Below are 21,981 nucleotides of genomic sequence, written 5' to 3'. Positions count from 1 at the left end.
GCTGATTGACATTAGCTGACAGCAGGCTTTAACCAGCTCTTGTCTGAAAACGGTCACAGGAGTGAAGAATGAATTGCACTCCCATGATCCATAGAAGTATAGCCAAAGAGGTTTTTTTGGCTGTTTTGGTGTTTACAGTATCTGTTGTAACAATTCTGATTCTAAGAAACTTCTATAATACACTCTGTCACAACCGAGGTTGAAATATATTAGTAACCACAACAACAGCGCTCGAGTCCACAGTGAATAATCCATAGAGTTCACAAAGCAGGTGGATGGATGGCTGGAAAGGTGAATGCGAGAAACACGCTCTGTCCGGCAGCTCCTAGGCAGTGGATCTGGGCAATCCCTCCCAAGCATACAAAGGAGGACGCCAGATTAATGTATGGATAAAAATGATTTAATTCCATTTCTCACTTACACAACTTACATTCAAGCTAGCTTGAAAAAGGAGGCAGGACTTCAGAAACGCGTTGCAGTCCGCTTCCCCCCCTCCCCCCCAGCCTGTCACGTTCTCATGTCTGCCTTCCTGCCATGAGTGGAAGGAGAGACACTCCCAATTTACCATCTTGCAGCGAGTCCCCGCTTGTGCCCTGCAGCCCTATCAGTCCATCCAGATTGCTGTGAACTGCATATCGCACCACCACTCTGACACCTGGAGCAGTCTACAGGTCTTTCAGATGTAAGTGGGAAATGAAATGAATGTTGTTTTTAACCATACACTAATCTGGCGCCCTGCTCTGTTTCCTTTCAAATATAGTACTGCTCTTCAAAAAGCAAAGATTATTTTAGTTCTTCTTCAGAACAAGAGAGATAAGGCTTAATTACACAATATCATTGTAATGAAAGAAAAGGAAAAAAAAGGTTAAAGCAAAAAATATTTTCAGAAAACGACAAAACAAAAAATAGATATTAACAGCAACAGCAATATAAATCGGAATACAAATGAAAAGTACCTAATTGGATTTGTATGGTCTATTGTTCTGGTAGAGTCCCATTCAGTGTAGCATACAATCCTTTTGACAGAGTCACTTGCCCTCAGAATGAGCCTCTGCCTTCATGCATAGAGTCATTCTGTAAAACTGAGTGCTGACAAACTACAGCTACACCAAATTTTTGTGGCCCCTGAGGGCATTGCAGAAAAAACATGACCAATGAAAGGGGCTGTGGGGAGCTGAGGGGTGTGAAAGTTTTCAATGGTAGTCAGCAGACCCCCCTACAGATACAGTTTTCCGAACTGTATCGATATTTCCCTATGATTACATTCTACAACATAATAACCAATAGTTTATTGCCAAATATTAAATTACCTTTTGAACAAAACCATACATGACATAACTTTTATGTGTGCCTCCCTCAAAAGAAATAATGTGCCCCATTAGCCCTCTGCACCTTGCAATATAGAATATGTAGTCTTTAAGGCACTGTGATCGTCTTCTACGTTTGGATAGATGATCTTTATTAATGTCATTTAACCTCCCTGGCAGTATTCCTGAGTGTACCTCGGGGTAAAGTTTCAGTACCAAAAGCGGTAACCCCGAGCTACACTCGGGCTTACCATGCGGCGTTGCACAGGGATTCCCTACAGCTCTTACCTTGTCCTTCGCTCCTGCAATGCGTCCCCTGCAGCGTCCCCGGCCATCTACTCCGGCCGACGCCAGCATCTGGCTTCCGTGTTCTGGTCCCTGTGACGTCGGGACGTACGGGCGCCGGAACCGGCGGCAAATTTGAAAATGTTTTAAAAATGACTTTTTTAAAAAATGATTATTTCATAGCAAAACATTCCTGTATCAAAGCATTTCACATACATTTTGTCCCTACTGCTTTGTCCTGTGCCCTGCCTGCATTTTGACTGTTCTTTCTGCCTGGAAACTTAGAAAAGTCCACGGCGTCCAAAAAGTGTCCCTTTAGGTCAAAATCGGTTTTAGACCGGCTAGATAACAGCGATAGTAAATCAGAACTACTTGCAGAATTGAGTGATAATGATTCATGGGGGAAATTCATCATCAGACACTGAAAACGATTTTGCGACTTTGCTCAGTGATGTGCGAACTTGGCGCTATATTTCAAATTTCAGTGTTTTTGGTTTGATTATATTATTGAATTAAATTTATTATTATTATATTATTTTTTATGAGTATTTATTAAGTAAGTAATTACTAAGAATTGCAGGCCTACAATACATAACACCAAATTTCCATGCAAAAAAATGGTACCGCTTTTGGTACAAAATTCCTGACATAATCATACCGCCAGGGAGGTTAATAATATCAGTAGTTATGAATTACTGTATGTTTAGATCTTGACTCCATAGTGACAGATAAACAGCCAGGAAAGTGGTTGGCTGTTCACAGCTTGCTAAAATATTTACATGCTATAACGCTAATATCTGCTAATAGGCTGATGGCTTTGGAGACATAGGCCTGGATCACATTAGTGACACCATAAACTGGAAATATTTCAGGACCTTCCCTACTCTAACCAGTACAGCATAAAAACCTTTTGGTGTTGAGTGCATCCATGTCCTGGCATCCTATTCATTTCTATTGGGACACGTGGTTACATGGATACAGCCACTGTGTCCTAATATGACATGTAGGATGAGGTGCAGGTCCCTGGATTCACCCGCATGTCATATTAGGACACAGTGGCTGTATCCATGTAATCATGTGTCCCAATAGAAATGAATGGGATGCCGACACATTGGTGCATGCAACACCTGTGCATCCCCATGCTGGGAAACCATTGACCTACACAGGGCCAGGAGTAAAGCACCCCGTGTGAATGGACCCTTATGCATTTTTGTGAACACTGATTGAATTATATTAAGGACTGTTTCACACCTGAATCACACAGGAACACAGTCCACGTTCCTGTGTGATTCCTGTGCAATTCAGTGCGGTGTGATTTTCAGTTCAATCATTTGAATGCATGCATGCACTCCTTTTCAAAAACACACTGCACCAGATTCCATGATCTAGTAGTAACATGCGATCTAGTGCAGGCAAACACACTGTGTTTGCAATCTGCATTTCAGGTGTCATTAGGAATACATTGACACACACAGCAGATCATACACCTAGTGCATTTTGAAATGGTGCAGGAAACATGCAGTGAACGCGAGTTTTACCACACCGCGTTCTGCTGTGAAACAGCCCTCACTGATTTTGTTACTGGACTTGTGGAGAATTTGTCTAATTCAGTTCACCTGCTGAAACTTTGTTTCAAGGTTCTTTTTCATCTTTCTTGTGCTACAGGAATACCTCATTTCTTAACTGCTTCCCCGCCACCCTATAGCAGAAATATAGCAGAAATACTGCTACTGGGCTGCAGGGGTGCGCAAAATCACATATATATACTTTCGCGGCCAAAGCTATCAATCATGGTCGGTGTTTACCCACCAAAACTCCAGTGATTACCGAGGTTCTCCAATGGGGAGGAGGGCTGCTTTGTTTACTAACAGTACTCCTCCCTGTCGGCTTGGGCACACTTTTGTGGATGGCTGTGCACAGCGATCCAGAGCAATGTGCTTACAGCACCAACACACCGCCCCCCAGTAAAACACTCCCAGCACACAGTTAACCCTTTGATCATCCCTCATGTTAAGCCTTTCCTGCCCAGTGTCATTAGTACAGTGTCAGTGTTTTTTTTTTTGCACTGATCACTGTATTGGTGTCACTAGGGATGTCAGTGACACCAAGTCAGTTCCCCCCAGTGTCAGAATGCCCGCCACAGTCCCCCAGGCCTGCAGTCTCACTATGAGTTGCTGATTGCCGCCATTACCAGTAAAATTCCCAAAAAAATTCCACTATATATATCACCATTTGTAAACGCTATACCTTGCATGTAAACCAATTAATTTACACGTATTGGGATTTTTTTTTCAAAGACATGTAGCAGAATACATTTTGGCCTAAATTTATGATGAAATTTGATTTTTTAAATTTTTTTACTGGATATGTTTAATAGCAAATGTAAAAATTATTGTTTTTTTCTCAAAATTGTCATTTTTTTTTTAAAGGCAAAAAATAAAAAATGCGCAGGCAATCAAATACCAGCAAAAGAAAGCTCAATACATGGGGAAAAAAGAAAGTAAATTTCATTTGGGTGCAGCATTGCATGACCGTGCAATTGTCAGTTAAATTATCTCAGCGCTGTAGCCAAAAAATGGCCTGGTCAGGAAAGGGGGTAAATCCTCAGGAAGGCAACAATTGCCCAATGTAAAAATTTAATTATTCACTTATTGATATTTCTATCATTATTTACACACCTGGTTACATTTGGGTTCATCCTCCAAATTGACACTGCAACCGCTATAAAAATGCAAATATTTGCTATAAGAATGATTCCCACCGGCACCAGGAAAGACCATAATAAGGGCTTTGAGAGTTCCAATTGACGTTCCTCATTTACACCAGCAAGCCAACAGCTACAATGAAAAAAAAAGCGTGAGTTTGTGTTTATCATGCTTTGACTAATACCAGTAGTAGAAAGAATATATAAATCCATACTTGGGGTGCAAGTGACAAATATATGATCATTAAACAACATTAGAAGAACGGTCTGGATAAAAGCGCACAGATGTTTCCCAAAGGAAATAAGTGAATGGTATATGTCAACTATGATTGGTGGGGAAAAAACTCACTGCTGCCATGGTAAAAACACATCGGTTTGTGGGAGGTATGAACAGGAGCCAGGCGCTGTGTAGTTTTGTGATAGAAATAATACACCTTGTATGGAGGTGTGCCTTTAATAAGTCATATGGGAAAACAATAATAAATAACCAGCCTGTGGCTTTAGGAAGCCAGGTTCCAAGATGGATGGCCCATCCGCTCAGAGGGAAGCAGTGGAGTAGAATGCCTGTCAGTGCAGGGACCACGTTTACCCGATGTCCCAGCGTCCTGGATGACGTCACCATGATGTGGAGAGATGGAGGGGGGGAACTCTTGCTGGAGCCGCAGCTTTAGAAGGAAGAGGCCGGTTGCTGGGACAACATGTTTCGCGCGCATGCGCTTTGTCAAGTCTGTGAAAAGTCCAGCAATCGGCCATTTTATAGGAGACCTGCACAGCAGAAGGGGCCGGCTTAACAACCAAGGGGATAATCAAAAGGATAATCAAGAGCAGACGGCTTGTCTCACAACAGGATCAGATTGCAATTGAAATATGAAAACACATTATAAGGACAGGAACAAAGTGTGATTAAAACCTAAATATGACCATATTAAAAACCTTTTGGGCTTAATTGTGTCAAAATGGCATGTGCAAGATTATCAAGGGGAAAAAAAAAATGGGGGGGGGGGGGGAGGGAAGGCTGCTTAATGAAGCTTCATTAGCCAGCTGGATGAGTTCACATCTCAAAAACATTGCTGACAGCAATAAAACACAGAAATGGTGGGAAAGATTGTCAATAATCCTATTCATATCTATAATAGTGAATAGGAAAATTATCATTATATTGGTGCTAATAATATTCATAAATATAATAAAACTACATACATATTTTATAAAACAAACTTGCATAGGTATATATAATAAAACAATATAATGAAAAAATAAAATATACATATATATATATTAAAAAAAAAAAAACATATATATATATACATATATATATATGTGGTAATAAACAGTCCTTAAACTGTCCTTATAATGTGTTTTCATATTTCAATTGCAATCTGATCCTGTTGTGAGACGAGCCGTCTGCTCTTGATTATCCTTTTGATTATCCCTTTGGTTGTTAAGCCGGCCCCTTCTGCCGTGCAGGTCTCCTATAAAATGGCCGATTGCTGGACTTTTCACAGACTTGACAAAGCGCATGCGCGCGAAACATGTTGTCCCAGCAACCGGCCTCTTCCTTCTAAAGCTGCGGCTCCAGCAAGAGTTCCCCCCCTCCATCTCTCCACATCGTGGTGACGTCATCCAGGACGCTGGGACGTCGGGTAAACGTGGTCCCTGCACTGACAGGCATTCTACTCCACTGCTTCCCTCTGAGCGGACGGGCCGTCCATCTTGGAACCTGGCTTCCTAAAGCCACAGGCTGGTTATTTATTATTGTTTTCCCATATGACTTATTAAAGGCACACCTCCATACAAGGTGTATTATTTCTATCACAAAACTACACAGCGCCTGGCTCCTGTTCATACATCAAACAACATTACCCTTTCCTTGTATAGACTCAGATCTTTACCATCCTTTACTTCCCTGAGAGAGCCAGCTATGTCTTATCACACAGCTGCTCTATTCTCTGAATTATATCTGCTGACTATGAAGATTAATCGTTTTAGGCTCCATGCACACTAGCATTTTTTTTAAGCTCAAAACATGATGTAAAAAATGGGGGAAAAAAACGTTGGTAATAGCATTTTTTAGTAGCATTTTAGTAGTGTTTAGAAGCATTTAGGAGCACTTAGTGTTAGCGTTTTATTAGCATTTTTACAGTACATGTAGAAAAAAAAAAGCTAGATAAAAGCTGTTAGGAGCAATATAGTAGCATTTAGGAGCGTTCAACTCTACAAAAACAATTTTTTTCTTCTCATCAGATGCTGAAGCTCAAAAAATGCCAATAACCTAAAGTAGTGTGCATGGACACAAATTATAACATTAATTAGCTTCTAGGAGCATTAGGAGCTGAAAAACACGCTAATGTGCATGGAGCCTCAAGAGGGTAGACAAACATGAAGGCATATTATGACCACCGCCAGCCACTATGGCCTGCTGATTTGCAGAGAATTCATGTTTTTGACTAAGGGGAAGACAATGCCCCAATATAGTTCAGGCACCACTTAGCTTGGTAGGAAGAATTGATTTATTGATGTCTGTGGGACAGCCCACAATAACCTTAAATGTTTTTTGGGGGGGATACGGAGATTGGACATAACTGAAGGCTTTTTGGCCCTGTGCAAGGACTGTCTACATTGGGTTACCTCTCTCTCTTTTACTGCCCTACATAAGAGTGCTTGTGTGCTTAATACCTATGGCCCTGTTTAATCAATCATTATCTAAACAATACAACACTCCCCAGCACACCCTGCAACTAATCAGCACAAAAAAAAACTTTTATGAACAGTTGCATACATTTGCAAATACATGTAAAGCCACATTGCTATACCAAGGTAACCACAGCAAAATGTGGTCCCTAACCCTAAGGCCTGTTCACGCAAGGTACATGTGGACTACACTGGCCAGCTTTTCCCAGCACAGTTTCAATGCAAGACAAGGCAAAAAGTCTTATCTCCTATCATGCCAGTTCACACCACCACACTTAGATGGCATGTGCTGAAATAATGTAGTGTATGCAGTATACTTCGAAACATTCCACTGCATCACACCACACTGCGACTGATGAAACTGAATGAAATTAAATGTCACAAACTGACATTTCATTTAAGTTCAGGGAAAATAAGTTTACTGTGCAATGTGCTGTTCCTAGTATATCTCGCCTTCTCACCACGCGTTCTAACGCAGCTGCTGGTGTGAACAGACCCTAAACTATCTGAGCTCCCAAACTGGAACATTTACAACTGTAGTGTGGGTTTTGAATAGTTATTGATTTACAGGAAACTTAGTAGTAGTTTTGTGTTATCAATAATGGTAGTGTATACGTAATCATATATATATATTGTGGGAGCTTCAAAGTGCTAGAGCTTTTAAACGCACACAGCTACTCGCTTTCTTTTCAGGGCCTTTTTAGCCCACTTTTATTTAAATGAAAGTTCAAAACAGAAGTTTCCCACACAGGGGTATCCACCATCAAACAAAACAATGATTCAGCCTCCTGGCTTACACTCAGCTTGATGTCTGTCTCCTGCAGACTTCTTCAAGAATTATGGCCACTAGCACACAGCTAGTCTCTAGCAGCCCTTTGCTGCTTTTGGCTTCCACCTCTCCTAGGTGAAGCCCACCTGACTCCTGTCTTCTAAGTGGAGCCCTCCTGACTCCCATCTGCCGGGGTGGAGCCCTCCTGACTCCTATCTGCCGGGGTGGAGCCCAGAACTCTGATCCTGACTCTCTGAAAAGGCCTGCACACACCTGTGCAATCAGTCTCCCGGCCATTCCCAAAACCTGGTCCCAGGATTGGAGATTTCATCCCTCCCAGATCTCTTTGAAATCTCCAGGCTCCAGATCCCAAAACAGACGTTACAAACAAAGGAGGAAAGTGAAAAGCCACTTTCCTCCATATCAAACACTTACCCTGGAGCCCCTCAACCTGCCTAGTTGAGAATCCTGGGTGACAGATCGTCACACTGTCACAATATATATATATATATATATATATAATGTGTGTGTCTAGTGTATACTGAAACATATTGCCTCAAGTATACTGAGACATATGGTCTGATTATCCTGTTGGAAACCTTTGACCTTTTCATTCTGTGGTGTGGCTCAAACAAGTTTGGACTAGTTTTTGGAACTGAAATATATATATGCTTGTAAGATAAAGATCCAGTGGGGTTAGTTTCATATTGAAGTATGACTCAAGGACTGTCGCCTCCAGGAACTTCAAATGAAGAAGTTGTGAACCCCCCCCAGTTTGGAATGATGGTGTATTTATCTATTTTTTATCATCTGTAATACCGCTTTATACCATGGAGCCTTATGTGCTAACGTCACACTGCTGTGGCCGGAGCTGGGAGAAGTGGCCATTTTAGTATGCTTTTATGCATTTAACTCTTTGTTGTATCCACTTGGATTGCTTTTAACTATTTACAATAAATACTACACTATATTGCCATATCTTCGGCTTCTGTGGTGAGCTTCTCCCCCTAGGAGGATCCTTTGCTGGTTTTGCAAAGCCCTGACCCTGGAGAAGTCCAGTCCCTATTTATGGCTTCCTGAGACCCCCCATAAGGATCAGCATTAATGCTATTATTCAAGTAACGTTCTGGTGAGTGCACATCCATACAACGTGGTGGATTCCTATGTTGGATCATGAGCAGTCTTGAGCATCCCAGCTGGTATTACAGCACCTTGTAGTTCCACAAACACTGCTGTGACCTGTAGTGCAACGGACTATGTATAATCACCATTATTGCTAAATAAGCACACATATATCACTTGGCACTTCTGTGACCTGCAGTGCCACAGACTATCCATTATTTATATTCAGAATTTTAGAGTTTTTTATCATCTGAGATGTTTTATTTGATTTATTTCACTGGACTATTGTATGAGCACTTCTATTCACATAAGCACTTTATGATTGCATTTGTCGCTGCACTTACATTTGAAGTAAATTCTTATACTTTGTCTGAAATTATTATACCATATCAGCATATCTGAAAGATTAAACTTAGGAACCTTTAAGTAATAACCATTTATTACATATGGCGATCAGGTTGGGATGTTTAACTCTTTCATTGTTGGTGTGATTGCAATAATTAACCCTTGAAGTGCTGGTGGTAGTACTGTGGGTTAGTGGCAGACATGTTTGATTTAAATTGGATAAATATAGCAAAGGCAGTAGATGGTCCAATGTTTCCACTCACTGTGTGCTTAGCAGACCCATGGCAATCCTTTGATTTTTTTTTTTTTTGAGATATGGAACAGATGAGCTGATGAGCTGCCAATCCCTCCACTGGCTTCCCGTTGCCCAACAGATAAAATTCAAAACACTAACAATAACGTATAAAGCCATTTATAACTCTGCCCCAGATTACATCACCGATCTTGTCTCTAAATATCACCCAAACCGTACTCTCTGCTCCTCGCAAGACCTCCTACTCTCTAGCTCCCGTGTCTCCTCCTCCCATGCTCGTCTCCAGGACTTCTCCAGAGCTTCCCCCATCCTCTGGAACTCTTATCAATTTAACAATTTATCAGACTATCGCCTACTCTGCTCACTTTTAGGCGATCTCTGAAGACCTATCTCTTCAGGGAAGCCTATCCTGCCCTCAGCTAACACTGGAATCTTCTACTCTTCCAACCAGTCCATCCTCCACAGTTATTACCTTTTGTACCATTAGCCCCTCCCTCCTAGATTGTAAGCTCCAAGGAGCAGGACCCTCCTATCCCTCTTGTATTGAACTGTATTGTTGCTGTATTGTCTCCCATTATATTGTAAAGCGCTGAGCAAACTGTTGGCGCTATATAAATTCTGTATAATAATAATAATGACCACGTTAGGTGAGAGAGTGGTCCTTTCGCTGGTGCTCATGTAGGTGTTCTTTGAGGTTTGAAAATGATGAGCAGAAGACAGGTAGGAAAATGAATGAAAATTTGACCTGTGCTGATGCTCAGATTGTGATTGCTGCAGTAATGTATATGTGTGTATCTACGTACAAAGTTAAAGGTTGAGCTTTTCCGTTGTTGTTTAGCTAGCTAATGTTGAGGAAATGTTGCTCTTATGATATGATGAATGCAAGTTGTTTTGTCTGTGTAAATGTGACAATTTTACCTGAATTAAGACAGAAAAGTGATGCTACTTATTGATGTGCAAAATAAGTTAGATTACTTCTGTTAAAAGTGTTGAGACTGAAGCAGAGAAAAGTGAAAGCTTTTGTTCTAGTTTAATAAAAAATCATTTTGTAGCAGAGCACAGCTTTGTGTGTGTATGAGTGACACCCCACCCCCTTCCATGGACAATGGTCTTGGGAGTTTGTGAAAGGGTAAGAAAGCCTTCAGTTGCAGACTGCCTATGTGTGAGAACTTGCATTAGTTTCCCCCCCAGCTGTAAAATGATTAATATACCATGATATTCAAATGTGGGTGATGTAAGAGATTTAATAAGGAAAAAGAAAATGTTTTAAAATTTTTACAAAATAATATCCTGGTGAAATTGTTAGTTTTTACTATGTAATTTATTACATAATTTGAATTGAAGAAAAGAAAATGGCTGACTGATGTGAACACTACCAATTCTGAATAGCAGTCATGATTATTATAATTATTTAAATGTTTAGCTTCCATTCTAGCCTACTGGGTATGGAAAAGGAAGAAGATTCTGCCCACGGATAAAACCTAATTGCAGCCTTTCCACAGAAATCATTTTACATGTTAAGTTGGCTAATAAAGACCAGCAGCATAAGACAGGACAATAGTGAATGATAACTGGAGATGTATATCTACTTTGTATTGTTCTTTATTGGTAATTGTAATAAAGTCTGATATTGCAGAATATAACACTAATTGTTTTAAAGTTTTCCCCATTAATACAGAAGGAACCAGATTTGTTCCTAGAAGTTAAGAAGTTTCCACGATCTAGTTGGGATTGAGCAAGAGGCTGGGATAGAAAAATCATTATGGATTTGGTGATGTATAATCTTTGTGCACAAATATGATAAACACACTATAAATATTATTGTGAATGTCCTTTCAACCATGGTTAATTGATGACAACTTTTAAAGGACGTTCTTTAATGAAAATCCAGGTGGTGATTTTTAATTAATTAATAGGAGCTTAATAAATATGGGTGATAGAGTGTCAACAAAATATTGCCCATATGTTTTGTATAATGTATGTTTTATACTAACAATGTGTTTATTTCTAGGAGGGAACTCTAATGATACCACACCTAGATAGTACTAAACAGCATCAATCCACCTGTCTAATATGGTATGATGAGAAGAAAAGCAAAAAGAAAGAGCGCACCAACCTTGCGCATTACCTCAGTAAATCTGTGTTTTTATTAAATAAAATATATATACTTACAAACAAGGAAGTAAAACAAGCATTACAGATCCTCAAAGGAACTAGGGAGTGTAGAGCCAGTGTAAGTCACGTCACGAAGGTAGACTCTCAAAGTGAGACTGACGCGTTTCGAAGGGGGACCCTTCTTCATCAGAGCTGAGGTACTGAGGTAATGCGCAAGGTTGGTGCGCTCTTCTTTTTGCTTCACTTCACAGTATCGGTCAGGCTTCCCCAGCCTTGTTCTAGAGCTGCACAACATTCCAAGCACTGGTGGAATTGTTTTGAGGTTCTTTCGATCCCTCCACCCTTGGTTTGAGTCCTAGAGCGCAGGAGGTGTTGTTTCTGTATCTTGTTTGATATGATATGATGTCCAAGAATAAAATACGAAGATTACAGCCTCTATGAATAATATGCATTGTTTTATTGTTGTTATTTTTATGTAATATGTGAATGTAATGAAAGTTTTTGTTGAAACCGATGGTAAAACAGAGCAACTAATAATTTCAATGCTGCATGAAGGATATCTAAGAGTTTTCTCTGATTAAGTTGAACAGAGAAAAAAACACTAGTGTTGAATTAATAGTAATATTTTCATATGTGGGATGGTTTACTTATTTTTTATGCCTTGCAGGGTGTAAAAACGCAAACATTATTACAAAAAATGTTATTGTCCCTTTACGTGTGTGCTTGAATTAGATTATGACAGCTGATGTACCTTGGTATATTCTGCCATAATCATTGTAGTGGAACCAGGGGCGGACTGACCATTGGGCACTGCCCGAGGGCCTGGGGTCAGTAGGGGGCACCATGAGATGCCCCTGGTACCTTTTTCATAGGCTTTTTTGAGTTTGGACAAGGACACAGGGGCCCCATGATCCTCTATTGCCCGGGGGCCCCATGAGTTGTCAGTCCGCCCCTGAGTGGAACTGTAATGCCAAACCACTGACAGAGTAAGAAACAGAATCCATAGGATGTGCAAAGTACAGGGGAAGAAGGGCTGATACTGCATTAAAGGTTTGAAGCTGGGGTTTTACACATACCTGTTGTTTAATTTGAAGTATATTTTTCTACATGAATTACAGTTTAAATTTAAGGCAATCATTTTGTATATTAAGGAGAAAAGTAATTTTATGTTCTCTCCTAAGTGTGCATTTTGGTTAACATTATACTTCCAATCAAAGATAATTAGGTTATTGCAATAGACACCATTTACAAGCCTTTCAAGATGAGGTGTGTTCTAATGGTATATACATGATCAGTTATATCTGACACTCAGCAATCCTTTGGCCACCATGTTCAATACAATTGATTGAGTTTTTCATAAAATTTTCTTGGTAAATGATTATAAAATGAAACAGGCTCCCAGGTTTGGTTTTACTCAGTCCTCCCTGATTGCTTGGGTGTGGGACTGGCATGTAGAGTACAGTGACACATTATTTATATGGGTAATTTGTACACACATACTGGGGTAAGTGTAGATAAGAGCCAGTTAGCGTGCCCGAATGTCTTTAGAGTGTAGGAGGAGTGTAGGAGGAGACCAGAGTATAAAGAGGAAACACACACATTAATTAGTTTGAAGTTGTGACCTATAGTTGGACTCAGTTTAGAAACAGAGTTATGCAAAGTTTGGGTGTTAGATGGGTGGTGTTCCTGTAGTAATATTTCACCTTTAACGTAGAAACTGACTTTTCCTTTAGTATTAGGCCAGACCACTTAGTGATCATTGATTTGCCTGTTCAGAAATGGGCTATATGGGCATTGTTGTTAATTATGGAATGTTGGACTGACAGTTTTGGTAACACCTGCCTTGACGTTAATCAGAAGCATGTTGGAGACAGAATCAAATGCTTCTGAGAGCAGTAACTATCTATAAAGACTTTGTCACCTATCAGCGGATGAATTGTTCGTGCAAGTTCCACCTACTATGATGGTCAAGTGCCTGAACTGTTCCATCTGCTCAGATGGTCAAATACCTAACTGTCTGTACAAATAAGCTAAAGTTCCATCATCAAGTACCTGCACATCTATGACTTGTGAACTGCAATTGTCCAAGGATAAAATATACTTTTTTTTCTAGAGCATTGCAATTGCTGTGCTGCAGTTCCAATCTGATCATCAGATATCTAAGGCTCTGTTGTCCATCACCAGATATGGAGGACTTTGAAAAGTTTATAGGCTTCCACACTTTTGAAAAGGAAAGTTTGATTGACATACAGTATCTGCTCCTGTGCTTTTGAATTCCATGAAAGGGAAAGTTTGGTGTTCTTTTGTTAGTCCAACATGTAGTTTGTTTTTTGAAATTTGGAAATTTTTACATTCTTCAGCCCTAACATAGCTGAATGAGATTTCCTGGATTGGTAAATCAGACGGAGAAAGTGGGTAAAGAGATAGAAATTTAGATAAGACGAGGAGTGGAAAGATGTAAAACTTTTTATACATTAATTTACATGTAAAAAATACCTAAGGGGTAGGATATATGGGAGATGGACCATATTTAATGATGATAAGAGTTCTGCATACATACCTGATAATATTGAAAATGTGAAGGATGAAATTAATGAGGCCAGAAATGGTTATATTAGAGTACAAGTGAAAAAACCTATGTTGAGTATAACATTTTGTTATTAAAGTTTTATATATTGATAATCTTGAATATCATAAACTAAGTATCTTGTAAATCAAGGGGTGGAATGTAGTGTGGGCTTTGAATAGATATTGATTTACAGGTAACTTAGTAGTAGTTTTGTGTTATCAATGATGTTAGTATATGAGTAATTATATATGTGTGTGTGTCTTGTGTATACTGAAACATATGGCCTCATGTATACTGAGACATATGGTCTCATTATTCTGTGGAAATTGGGAACCTTTGACCTTTTCATTCTCTGGAGTGGCTCAACAACAATGGATAAACTGAGAGCAGGCTTATCTTGGTGGTAGGTCAGTACCACCCAGTAACCACTTTGTGAAATAAGACTGAAACAGCCTTGTAGTTTAGACCAAAACCTGTCTAATGCCCCTGAATCCATTTTATGTAAGACTTATTTTACATGTTGACAGTCTCTCCTAAAAGCAATCTGCAGTTGATAACTTTTCTAAGTTAGTTGTAGTAATTCAGGAGGCAATACTTCCTCCCCTGAATGTCAGTTTTTTTTTCCCAGCCAGAGGGATTTTGCATTGAAACTACACAACTGAGATCCAAGTGACAAACCGAGTTAAAAGAATCACAGCCTCAGCAATATGTACTCACACTAGTAGCCATTATGAACTTATGGAATGTGGGCAATCGGGGGGGGGGGGGGGTAGAAACACTGATTAATACCTGTTTTTACGGACCCTTTGACAGCCATGTGAAACTAGCCTAAATCTGTTAAATAGTGGTATTAAAAGCAATATGTGTATAAAAAAAGTACAGTAAGGGCCTGTGTTGATGGGCTTTTGTTTGTGCTATGCGGGTTTTGCATACTCATACAAGTCAATGGGAATGCAAAACCTGCTTGAAGCAGGTTAAATGCAAGGCAGAAGGGGGTCAACTGCTGGTCAAACACACTTTGTCAATAATTTCTGAACAGGGGCGGACTGACAACTCATGGGGCCCCCGGAGAATAGGGGATCATGGGGCCCCTGTGTCCTTGTCCAAACTCAAAAAAGCCTATGAAAAAGGTACCAGGGGCATCTCATGGGGCCCCCTACTGACCCTAGGCCTTCGGGCAGTGCCCGAGTTTCCAAATGGTCAGTCCGCCCCTGTTTCTAAATGATCCTGGAAGCGTCTGAAACAGATGTGAACTTGATACCATTAACACAAGCCCAAAGCTTCTTGACACATGCCCTAAGGCTATTTTGATAAACATGTATGTTTATGCATCAAACTGGTACAAACTGACAAAGTATTGTCCTTATTTTGAGAAAACAATCAAGATCATCTGAGAAAATCTATTCCCGCCAAGAATAAAAAGTCTGCAGAGGTCACAGTATGCTCCGAGACATACAAATGCATCCTGATCTGACTGCTATTAGCTGGATTAAGCGATGGCCATCTCATATCTATGAATAGGCCGAAGGTTAAATAAAAAAAGTGACTCACAAATCTTGTCGGTGATAATTGTTTTTCTGTTCCCCAGTTGTATAGGTTGCTCCAAATGTTATTAAGACAATTACAATTGGAAGGCCTAGTGACAAAACACAAAAGATTCATATCAGATAAATAAAAACATTTTTATGATGCTATTGAAAAAAAATCTATGAACATTTGGATGTGGCATATGTTTATTTAAAAAATTACAATGTAATTGATTCAGGCTACGTTCACATCTATGAGAGTGGTTCCCGAAGCTGCAACCACCCATACAGAAAAGCGTGCTGGATGTGTGCAGGTGCCATTAATCCACACGTACTGGGAATTGCACAGCACTTGCAGTTCCTCTGCGGGCTGCCATTTCTAAAATGCTGTAGGGACCTTTTCCCTGTGTTTCAATAAGCAAGACAGCCCATTCAAATGAATAGGCTGCCAGGCCCACGCAAGATGTGGCTCACAGAGCTGTATATGTGTGATCCTAGCCTTTTGATTCTGTTCTTTTTAAATCCATGTTCCCCCACACTTATAACTGTCAACCAACAGCAGTTTGAAGATGTACATTTTTTAATATTTTTTTTTCTTTAACCCCTTTTCCCTTCACAAATAAATTGTCAGACACAATACACTGGTCTTTGACAGCAACACCGAATGCAGTTATCATTTAGTTCTGTTTTAGTTATGTTTTTTATTGAAAATTTGAGAGGTTATAACAAGCCAGGGTTTGTCCACGCAGGGGACAATAACAGTATATATGTAAATAAATACCAAAGCAATGCACCATTACCAGGGCCAAGAAGGGCCAAGGAAAGAATTAGATATCACAATACCACATCGTTCCCTAAAGGACAGCAGTCCTTAGTAATAAACTTCATAACAGAAAAGAAAAAGGGAGAGAAAAGACAAAGAAGGTGAAGGAGAGAGAGAAAAAGGATGGTTGAGCCTCAGGAGAGGGCAAGTGCCCCGAACGTGGGACCTGTATGACTGAGGACTATAGTCGACCATAAATTGTAGGGGGCAAGGACGGGAAGAAATTACCTATCAACGGTTCCCAGACTTTCGAAAATGTTGCATGCAAATCTTTCAATATGCTGGACATCTGCACATTAACCATCAAAGCGGGCATTCGGGCTTTTGCCCTCTTGAAAGTAACAGACAGAGTCTTCCAGGCTTGGGAAATAGTTCACTTAGCAGGGATAAAAAGGTACAAGGCCAGTTTCTGCTGAGGTGCGAAAAGGCCCAGTATGGGGCAATGTAAAAGGGCCAGCTGTGCATCCTTACGGACTGTCACATGGAATAATGTCTGCAGTAGGCCAAAGACCCTGGACCAGAAGCCATTCAGATGTGGGCATGACCACCATGTACTGTATGTAGGACAACCCCACGCTGACCACAGCCCATACAGCATCCATTACTGCTGCCAGGATGAGTGGGCAAGTCTAGCTGAGACCCAGTACCACCACAGGAGTACTTTATAGGCAGCCTCAAGCATGTTAGTGTTAAATGAGCATTTCACTATCATCCAGGCCTTGTTCCAGTCCTCCCCCTCAATACTAGATCCAAGATCTTGCTCCCATTGAGTCACATAAGAAAGGGTCGACAGGGACGATCTGCAGTTATCATTTACTTCAGGACATTTCATGCCAAAGACTACGAGAGACTGAGTGACAGATGGTAAAACATTCCGTAAGTGGCCCAAATTTTTACGTGAACCCTTAAAACAGAACTAAACTTAAAATAATAATAAAAAGATAGCTGTAGTTTTTGCTAGAAGAGACTATAGCCTGGTCTGTGGTTTCTTTTAACTTACCTGCAGAACATTTCCCACTTGTTGTAATTTATTGCTCCTTCTCTGAATGGACAGTGCTCAACTGGAAGGCCTTTTTGAAGGAGGTGAAGTGCTGAAGAGGAGTCCTGAAGAATGAAAGCCTAAATTATGGGTCCACCCACTGGATGGAGGGGAAAAGAAATAGAATCCCTGAGTTACAGCAGGTGTAGCAATGGTGGGGCTGCAGAGGAGGCTATGAGGGAAGAACTGTCACTGAGAATGTTGCTGTGTCATTTGGAATTGTAAGGGGCCTCTGGCCATTTGTTCCTGTTTTATATTGTTAACCCTTTCAATCCCAGTTTGGATTGAGCACTCCAGCCAAAGATACAGGGCCCCAACCCCAGCCAACTGTTTTCAGAATCCACTAGCCGATTGTGTAGAAGACTTCTTAATACTAGTTAGGCTACTCAGAAGTGCTACCTGTCCTAAAAGGTGTGCTTTTTTACAGTATGGTCACATCAGCGTGCTGTGTCCATCACATTTCTATATATAACTGTATTATATAACAGAAAATTATTGTCTTGTTGTGTCTAGTCTTAATTTTTTTCCCAGTAAAACCATTGCGAACCTCAGGAGTGTTAGTGAGTTCAAGTACTTCCCAAGTGGATCATAGCCTCCGGAAGCAGATGGACCCAATCAACCAGTGGCTCCTCCAGTGGTAGCACTACATGACTTCTGAAGTTTTTTCTGCCAAAACACTGCTATACATGTCTGCTATTACATTGTATCTTTGTGTTCAGTGCCTGAATTGCCCAGTGTATTCATGACCCATTTTTCCATCTGTAAGATGCAAGACTGGAGCTGGGTGCTGTGACAATGCAACTCCACAATACATGCACATGATTTTTATCATTATTGGCCATCCAATGGCTGAAGAGAGAATTTGTTGCATACAGGAGAAGATGTCAGCATTAGTAGACAAGATAGACTGCAGGCCTCACAGAGCTGGAGGAGGACACAATGAGGGTAAACCTACCATAATTTAAAATTTTCTGTGCATAGAGTTGGGGAAACTCATATTTGATTGTCTGATTTAACACTAAAATCACCAGGTTATTGTCTTAGCTTATAGTTTTTTCTCCAACACTAAACTACTTAACACCAAATTCTCAACTTTTAACCTTCCTCCTGAAAAAAAACTACAAAAAATAATTGCAGAGCTGGCACTGACAGTCATTGATCAGAGGGCAGACACTCTTATTACTGCAATTAATGCCATATTCAGGATACGTAACACGGTACGTAATTCATTTTAGTGAGGTATTGCTCGTATTTGTTACCTCACAAATATGCTAAAAAAGGGACTGGGTGTTGGAGTTTAGAATGGCTCTTATTCCTGTCAAAACATTTTGGATTTCTTTCATGTTCTCTATGTAGCACTACCCCCACAGGAGCCGCTTGTATCTTGCCTAGGCTTTCCCCTAAATTTCCTCCCACAGCCAAGCACACCGCATGTCCTTAGTCAAGTACACACAACTTCCGCTCGTTACTCCAATGATCAGTCTAGGGGATGTTGTTTTTTGTTGTTTTATGTGTTTTTGGAACTTTGAAAACTTAGTGGACAATTGCTCTACTGGACACCAGCCAGTGTCCCCTCTAGCTTACACCCAGCAGGGGATTAAACAGTTCAAGTCCCAGAATCCATGTAGAACAGTCTATACCAGACAGGATCTGTAGACATCTCCCTCAGTCAGCTCTCAGAAGCACCCTGGGTTTCAGCATTCTGGCCTTCGGGTCACCCAACTGAGGCCTCTTGGCAGCAGGAGCCAGGGAGGCAGCCACTTCTACCTGGCTAGTGCTCCCTTCTCATGGAAAGATGAAGAACCCAGATCACATGTGCTCACTGAATATAAATACTAGTACCCAGCATTCTTAGGGGCACCACTTCCTGTAATTGGCTGTAATTGCATCCATATTCATGGTGATCTGCATGGGTCATTCCCATTCACCCAGAACCTTTCAAGGTCTCCTGGATACAGAGGAGCAAATAGCAGCAACAGCAGTACAGTGAGCCACACAGGACCTCTCACTGAACAACTGTAGCTTTCCTGTTAAGCAGAAAGGCTGCAATGTTTTACCTATCATTACCTGTCATATCTGTTAAGCAGGAGACCACACTATACTAAACTAGACTAGTTACATCCTAGCAACCTACCTAGGAGGGTGCTACATCTACAATGGTCACCATGAACAATAGTGAGGGTGAACCACCCCAGCGAGGATACAGACATCAATAAAAGCCAGACAGATGTTTGGACCCTTCTATGTTCTGACTAAAACTAAAATAAAACATTTTGGCTTCACATGCACTTTAAAGTGACTCTGCTATGGGAGCTATCATTAGTGACCCTTGAAAATGCTAGTTGCCCTGGTATGTCTGTCTTGAATAACTTAAGAGTCACAGACCTGGAGTAAGCATGCAGTTAGTGTCAGAAAAGTGTCACAACTCCTTATTTGTTTGTTTACTGCCAGGTCAGAGACTCAGAAAGAGACCTCTGGAAGGTTTTACCCCCTCCACGACCAGGCCATTTTTTGCTACTTTAACTGGCAATTGCACTGTTAGGCAACACTATACAAAAATGACATTTATATAAATGTTTTTCACACAAATAAAGCTTTCTTTTGGTGGGATTTTATCACCAGTAGGTTCTTTATTTTTTGCCTTATAAATGAAAAAAAGACAAAACATTAAGAAAACACAATATTTTCAGTTATCTGTTATAAAACATGTCCAGTAAAATCAAATTTCTTAATAAATTTAGGCCAAAATGTACAGTCAGGTCCATAAATATTGGGACATCGACACAATTCTAACATTTTTGGCTCTATACACCACCACAATGGATTTGAAATGAAACAAAGGGTATTTACATCCAAATCAGGTGAACGGTGTAGGAATTACAACAGTTTGCATATGTGCCTCTCACTTGTTAAGGGACCAAAAGTAATGGGACAGAATAATAATCGTAAATCAAACTTTCACTTTTTAATACTTGGTTGCAAATCCTTTGCAGTCAATTATAGCCTGAAGTCTGGAACGCATAGACATCACCAGACGCTGGGTTACATCCCTGGTGATGCTCTGCCAGGCCTCTACTGCAACTGTCTTCAGTTTCTGCTTGTTCTAGGGGCATTTTCCCTTCAGTTTTGTCTTCAGCAAGTGAAATGCATGCTCAATCAGATTCAGGTCAGGTGATTGACTTGGCCATTGCATAACATTCCACTTCTTTCCCTTAAAAAACTCTTTGGTTGCTTTTGCAGTATGCTTTGGGTTATTGTCCATCTGCACTGTGAAGCGGCGTCCAATGAGTTCTGAAGCATTTGGCTGAATATGAGCAGATAATATTGCCCGAAACACTTCAGAATTCATCCTGCTGCTTTTGTCAGCAGTCACATCATCAATAAATACAAGAGAACCAGTTCCATTGGCAGCCATACATGCCCACGCCATGACACTACCACCATCATGCTTCACTGATGAGGTGGTATGCTTAGGATCATGAGCAGTTCCTTTCCTTCACCATACTCTTCTCTTCCCATCACTCTGGTACAAGTTGATCTTGGTCTCATCTGTCCATAGGATGTTGCTCCAGAACTGTGAAGGCTGTTTTAGATGTCATTTCTGGTCTTCCTGTTTTGAGGCTCACCAATGGTTTACATCTTGTGGTGAACCCTCTGTATTCACTCTGGTGAAGTCTTCTCTTGATTGTTGACTTTGACACACATACACCTACCTCCTGGAGAGTGTTCTTGATCTGCCCAACTGTTGTGAAGGGTGTTTTCTTCACCAGGGAAAGAATTGTTCGGTCATCCACCACAGTTGTTTTCTGTGGTCTTCCGGGTCTTTTGGTGTTGCTGAGATCACCGGTACGTTTCTTCTTTTTAAGAATGTTCCAAACAGTTGTTTTGGCCACGCCTAATGTTTTTGCTATCTCTCTGATGGGTTTGTTTTATTTTTTCAGCCTAATGATGGCTTGCTTCACTGATAGTGACAGCTCTTTGGATCAAATCTTGAGAGTTGACAGCAACAGATTCCAAATGCAAATAGCACACTTGAAATGAACTCTGGACCTTTTATCTGCTCATTGTAATTGGGATAATGAGGGAATAACACACCTGGCCATGGAACAGCTGAGAAGCCAATTGTCCCATTACTTTTGGTCCCTTAACAAGTGGGAGGTGCATATGCAAACTGTTGTAATTCCTACACCGTTCACCTGATTTGGATGTAAATACCCTCAAATTAAAGCTGGCAGTCTGCAGTTAAAGCACATCTTGTTTGTTTCATTTCAAATCCATTGTGGTGGTGTATAGAGAAAAATGTTAGAATTGAGTCGATGTCCCAATATTTATGGACCTGACTGTATTCTGTGACATTTGGTAAAAAAAATCCCAATAAGTGTATATTAATTGGTTTGAGTGAAATGAAAACCTTTACAAACTATGGGATGTAC

The 21,981-nt window shown here is 40.5% G+C and overlaps 1 protein-coding gene across 1 annotated transcript in view; it reads right to left on the bottom strand.

Annotated features, from left to right (window-relative positions):
* Positions 1-21,981, bottom strand: part of ADGRG7 (adhesion G protein-coupled receptor G7) — a 67,340-nt gene that overhangs the window by 6,832 nt on the left and 38,527 nt on the right. Inside the window, exons 13-14 of the mRNA XM_089682969.1 lie at positions 15,712-15,796; positions 4,271-4,429 (exon numbers count right to left, since the gene is read on the bottom strand). Coding sequence (XP_089539095.1) covers positions 4,271-4,429; positions 15,712-15,796 — 244 coding nt within the window. The remainder of the gene's footprint in view (positions 1-4,270; positions 4,430-15,711; positions 15,797-21,981) is intronic.

This window comes from Staurois parvus, unplaced genomic scaffold, assembly GCF_062004578.1.
Source record: "Staurois parvus isolate SC_StPar_1 unplaced genomic scaffold, SC_StPar_1.0 ptg000299l, whole genome shotgun sequence".
Lineage (NCBI taxonomy): Eukaryota > Metazoa > Chordata > Amphibia > Anura > Ranidae > Staurois > Staurois parvus.
This window is presented reverse-complemented; position numbering and strand designations above follow the sequence as displayed.